Here is a 5,394-nt window from a genome sequence, read left to right on the forward strand (position 1 = left end):
TATATATGCCTTTATATACCTATCAATCCCCTTCCCAATACGTATGGTTTTACGTCAGCTATTGTCACCTTTAGCTGCTGTTAAGAATATTGAATATCGCCATCTGTCTTTGTTTTATAGACTAAAATGTAGTGCTGTCTATGAGGAGTTACATCACATGATTTCATGTTACTATATTAATCCTTTCAGTGCCAGATGCCGATATATTGGATATATCGGAGCCGATGTATTGGCCTCCGGCACCCAAAAGAGTTAATAAAACTTTTTAATATTTTATACAATATAATTTTAAACATCAATAAATCAATCAAGTACGGCAGCCTGTTTTTTTTGTTCTCAACACTATAATACCGTTTTAAAGTAGCATAATACCATATCATTTAATATAACTTAATATAAAATGTAATATTAACAAAATAGAATAAATATAAAATGTAGTATTATTATTTACCTCCTTCTTTAGTTGTTGTAGTAAAGAATTGGGAATTAGGGCCTGCTCCTCGACTATTAAATGCTTGGACAGATATAATGTAAGTAGTAAAGGTTGAAAGGTTATCAATTATTGTCTGACCTCCATATTGTGATCCAACTTCCACAGTTTTTATATTTGAATGCTGAGATGCGACCGTAACAGATGTTTCAGCTGGTGATTCGGTGTAACCAACATAATAACCAAGCAAATTTCCATTCCAAGTTTCTTCTGAAGGAGCTTGCCAACTAACATATATTTCAGTTGAGCTTCTTGCTTCTATGTGAATCTCTCTTGGTACCCCACTTGGTTCTAAAAATAAAATAAAATTATGGAAACCAACAAAAATGCTTATGTAGTGTACAATAAACTGAAAAGAATTACGATCAAACCTTCTTCTTGTGTAGTAACTTGTATTATTTCACTAGGATCACTAAATCCAAGTTTGTTTTCAGCAAGAATCCTAAAATGATATGAAGTCGCAGGGTGTAAATTAGCGATAGTTGCAACAGTTTGAGTTGCTGGCACTACCACCTTTGAAGGTTGCACATCCCATGGTTCTGAAAGAGACCAAAATATTGTATTTCAAAATTCGGAATTGATAATTTAGAGTGCTACCAATGGGTAGTTTCTCTACACGCCTGTAACACTCCATATTAACTGAGATCAAATTTACTAAATGTATTATAATGTACAGTTGTAAATAGCAATAAATAAATTAATGAATAGGAATTGATAATTGGTGTTATATAAAAGTTTGATATGTGGGGAGCTGTAAATAACATGTTAGTCATCTCACATAATGTTCCATACTATAAAGCATAAAACTAATTAATCACCGGACTTCGTAATCCAGTAAGAATAAAGTGCATCGATACCTGAAATTAACTTGTAGTGGATAAGGTATGAAGTTATTGGACTATTTCCTACATATGGCTGTGTCCAAGATAATTGTAAAGTGCGACTTTGTTGATCAATAACTCTAATATTTTTTGGTACCTCTGGTGTTTCTGAAAATCAAAAACGTATAATATAATATTCAAAATTAGTACAGTAAATAATAACATTAATAAATTTTATTTTGTGTAGATTATATTGTATATTATATTATTCTAGTAGATTGTTTTTATATAAAAAATATAGCATTGTTACTTATTCATCTTAATTGAATCTTATTAGTTAGTGATTTAAACCGAGCTATTGATAGGCTGAACTAACGAAATCCTAACAAAGATCTTTTTTTATGTCATGAAAAATGTTGAATACAAGTTTTCAACAGAAATACATGTTTTAAGGTTTCCTAAATCTAAATTACTAAGTTCTCCGCATGGGTTTACCAGCTAGAAAAGGGCCTAAAGCCGAACGAGGCGCTGGTGAGAGCAATAGCGGCGTACAACTACTCCGTCCATTCGATTACGGGTTTTTCTCCCTTTGAAATTCTGTTTGGCCTCCGAGGACGCAAGCACGATTACCGAAACACAGCAATCGATTGGGGGATATTATCGCTAATGGGGTGGCTCTCAGGAAAATGCCAAACGCGTGGCGTGATAAAACGCGGGTGTTCGAGACATTTGCCCACAATGTCTTGGACACTCGCGTTATCGGGATTAGAACGATCGTCTATCGTAGGGTGAGTTCCAACAAGGGTAAAGAGCCCCAGAGATTCAGGGTGACAACAATTAGGGAGCACAATTTTGTCACGATAGAGAACATTAAAGATTCTAAAAAACGAAGAACTGTTCATATCGAACAACTTAAATTTCCCATGTTGGAGGATCAGTAAATCTGGAGATTTCTCTTCTACATGAATGTAAGACTTTTTTTCTCTTATTTCTTTTTCTCTTCCCTTCTTTAATCTACTCGATCAGCTGATTTAAGCTGTCAGCTGACAATAGTGCTCAGGCCTTAACTACCCCCACCAGTTTACGTACATTCCCCGTAAACTATCAGTAAAATATACAAATAGGAAACAGAATATCAATAGCAATATAATAAAAAAATCGTAGCCTTAACTAAACGCTAGATAATAGATTATAATTACAATAGAATAACAATGGGTTATAATAAACATAGAACAACAATAAAAATAAAATAATAAAATTAATAAGATCGATGGCATGAGAACAAATCAAAATAGCTGTACAATAAAACTCACATTTCCTTACAATTGCCAACTTACAACAATTCAAAACATAAAAATATACAAACAATAAAAAAAAAAATCATATACAATTTATATATAGTAATGATCAGAAGGGAGTTTTAACTGTAAACCGTTCTCCGCTTCCTCAGTTTTGTCAAACTTTCAATGGTGACAGTGTTATGTTACCTAATTATTGGATAAGTTTGTCGGGGGGTGCAGCAAAGATTGCTGACTGCATACCCCGACAAACTTCTCCAATCATTAATCTACGGTCAACTATCTACACCTCGTTACCAAATTACTGTGATCCTGAATGGCCTATCGTTGGGCTGAAACTCTTTCCTCCTAAGGGTATCTAATTTTCGATATAAAATTATCCCTATTTTTATAGCTTCTATCGTGTCTCTGGCATTAAAATTTTGCCGTGCCACGTGTTTACTCGTTTCCCTCTCGATCCTTCCTTTCACCTTGGTCTATATTTTCCTCAACGCTAGGCTGTTATTTAGGATCTTCCTTTCTCCCGTCGTCACACCTCTGTAATCCATAAATGTACCTCATGTAGCCCAAAGAGTATTCGAATGAGGAAAACCCCGCGACCATATAAATTGAGTGATTGTAGACCGCGATTGCTCTGATCATTGCTTCGACTAGTTCCAACCCATTATCCACTTGATATACCAGTGAATGGTCACTGAGGGTACTATGAAGGCGTTTTATTCCTCCTCAGCTTTTTGGATGACCCGGGATGTTAATATGCCATTTCTTTCCGGATGGCCACATTATCGAACTCTCTTCCACCGTCGATATACACATTCGAATCAGCGCTCATTAGTGCTCTCTACAATTTCTGGTTAGTTTTTGGGTTAGTACGTCAAAAAATTCGACAATTATTTTACCACCTAGTTATTATAATACAGTCAATAATTTAGTGAACTTTAATAAGACAATAGTACTGTTTAAAAAAGGTTTAACTAATAAAGAAAATATCTAATCGAGGTAAGCGTTAAACTATCTGTTATCTTTAGACCTCCTGTGCATGTATCTCTACAGCTCCCCTCTACTTACCATCACTATCTTGGCTGTTGACAAAACATAATACGTCTATTCAGTGCTCCAATGCTTATAGAAGGATATAATATGTAATTTGTAAAATAAGAATCATTTAATAAATACAATGAGGATTACTAACGAAGATATAATGAAGGCTATCAAGGAAATGAACGAAAATATTGAAAAGAATAATAAACTAAATGCTGAGCTCATTCAAGAACTAAATTCAGTTTAAAAAAATTGTACAGCCTTTGAAAAAAAAAAAAAACCGATAAGATTCAAGAAGAAGTAAACTTCTAGAAACGGCAGCTTAGGAAAAATAATTTTGATGATAACAACATTAAATTACCAACAGGAATAACATTTAATTCTTTATAATGTTCCACATACAAATAATGAAAATACATTGGGAAAAGTTAACGAGGTTTTGGAACAGGCAAATATAAGTCTTCCTGATTACGCCGTAAATAATTGTTTTCGATTAAAAAAGGGACCAATATTAGTGTCGCTAAATAACAATAATGTCAAACAGGAAATATTTAGGCAGAAAGAAATATTAAAAAGTATTTCCATTAATCACGATAAAACATTAGAGGAAAGGGAAGAAGGGAGACAAATATATTCATATCTTCAAAATTTACGCAATATTCATGAAAATGTTTCCTACAGAAAAGGCTTTTTTAGAATAAGAGGCTCTTATTATCGAATAAAAGATGTAGAGAATATTCTTAAACAACAGGAATCAGAAACTTTAAAACTTAGTTCAAACGCACAAGACGGTAAACAACCAAAATCATTCGATAAAGAGCTGATTAATAAAAAAAGGAAAACTGAAGAGTATTTCTTTCTTCACTCAATTCTGATTTCGTTCTATGAGTCTTTCAACTGTTTTAAATGATCAGATACCTACCTCACAACATATCGGTCATTCTCGCAGTGTCACTCGGTCTCAAAAGCAGATCAAGGCTTCTAATAAGGTTAATATTTCCCAAAAAATTGAATGTAGAGTGATCTTTTGCAATATAAATGGATTTAAAAATGTATTTAAATTTACCAGTAATGAATGCGAAGTTATTAGAAGGAACTCAGTGTTATGTTTTGTAGAGACATGGCTAACAGAAGATAATTTCGTACTCCCACCATGGCTACAGGATTACACACCATATAATGGTAATGGAATAAAACTAAATCAAACTGGACGTGCTGGTGGAGGTCTGCTAACCTTTATCAATGACTCGGTAATTTCCTCATTATTATTTAAAAATCGTTATTGGATATTCAACAGCATGAAAATAGAAAATATTCTAGTTGTTTTCGATTGAAAATATACTGAACATTGTTAGTAAAGCCAAATTGAACAGACTATATATTTAAATATATATAGTAATAATATGTAATAAGTTTAATTTTTTAACTGGCATATAAATAGTATTATGTAAATAGTTTTCGGATCCAATTAATATCTTTACTTATATTGTGTTATCATCCCATTCGTTTCAGATTTGGCCCAAAACAGTTATGCGTCTTTTCATTCCAAACTCCTTAACCATCCTGACCCATTAATTCGTTATCTTTTATCCTTAACAATCCCTAATAATCCTCCGAGGCGTCTGAAAAGAAGATGGCCACGGGATCTTCTAATTTAAATTAATGTTTAAAGTACCACCAATGGGTGGTTCCTTCCCAAGATTTTCAAGTGTATATGAAACATACAACATACTTACTTATTGTA

General features: G+C 33.2%; 1 protein-coding gene across 1 annotated transcript in view; it reads right to left on the minus strand.

The window, feature by feature from the left end:
* The window catches only part of LOC106689615 (cell adhesion molecule Dscam1), a gene marked incomplete at its 3' end in the record, with an annotated part of 28,011 nt that overhangs the window by 1,478 nt on the left and 21,139 nt on the right, over positions 1–5,394 (minus strand). Inside the window, exons 4-6 of the mRNA XM_014434688.1 lie at positions 1,348–1,479; positions 862–1,029; positions 452–781 (exon numbers count right to left, since the gene is read on the minus strand). Coding sequence (XP_014290174.1) covers positions 452–781; positions 862–1,029; positions 1,348–1,479 — 630 coding nt within the window. The remainder of the gene's footprint in view (positions 1–451; positions 782–861; positions 1,030–1,347; positions 1,480–5,394) is intronic.

This window comes from Halyomorpha halys, unplaced genomic scaffold (assembly GCF_000696795.3).
Source record: "Halyomorpha halys isolate HHAL.00 unplaced genomic scaffold, Hhal_1.1 Scaffold1415.1, whole genome shotgun sequence".
In the NCBI taxonomy this organism is placed as follows: Eukaryota; Metazoa; Arthropoda; class Insecta; order Hemiptera; family Pentatomidae; genus Halyomorpha; species Halyomorpha halys.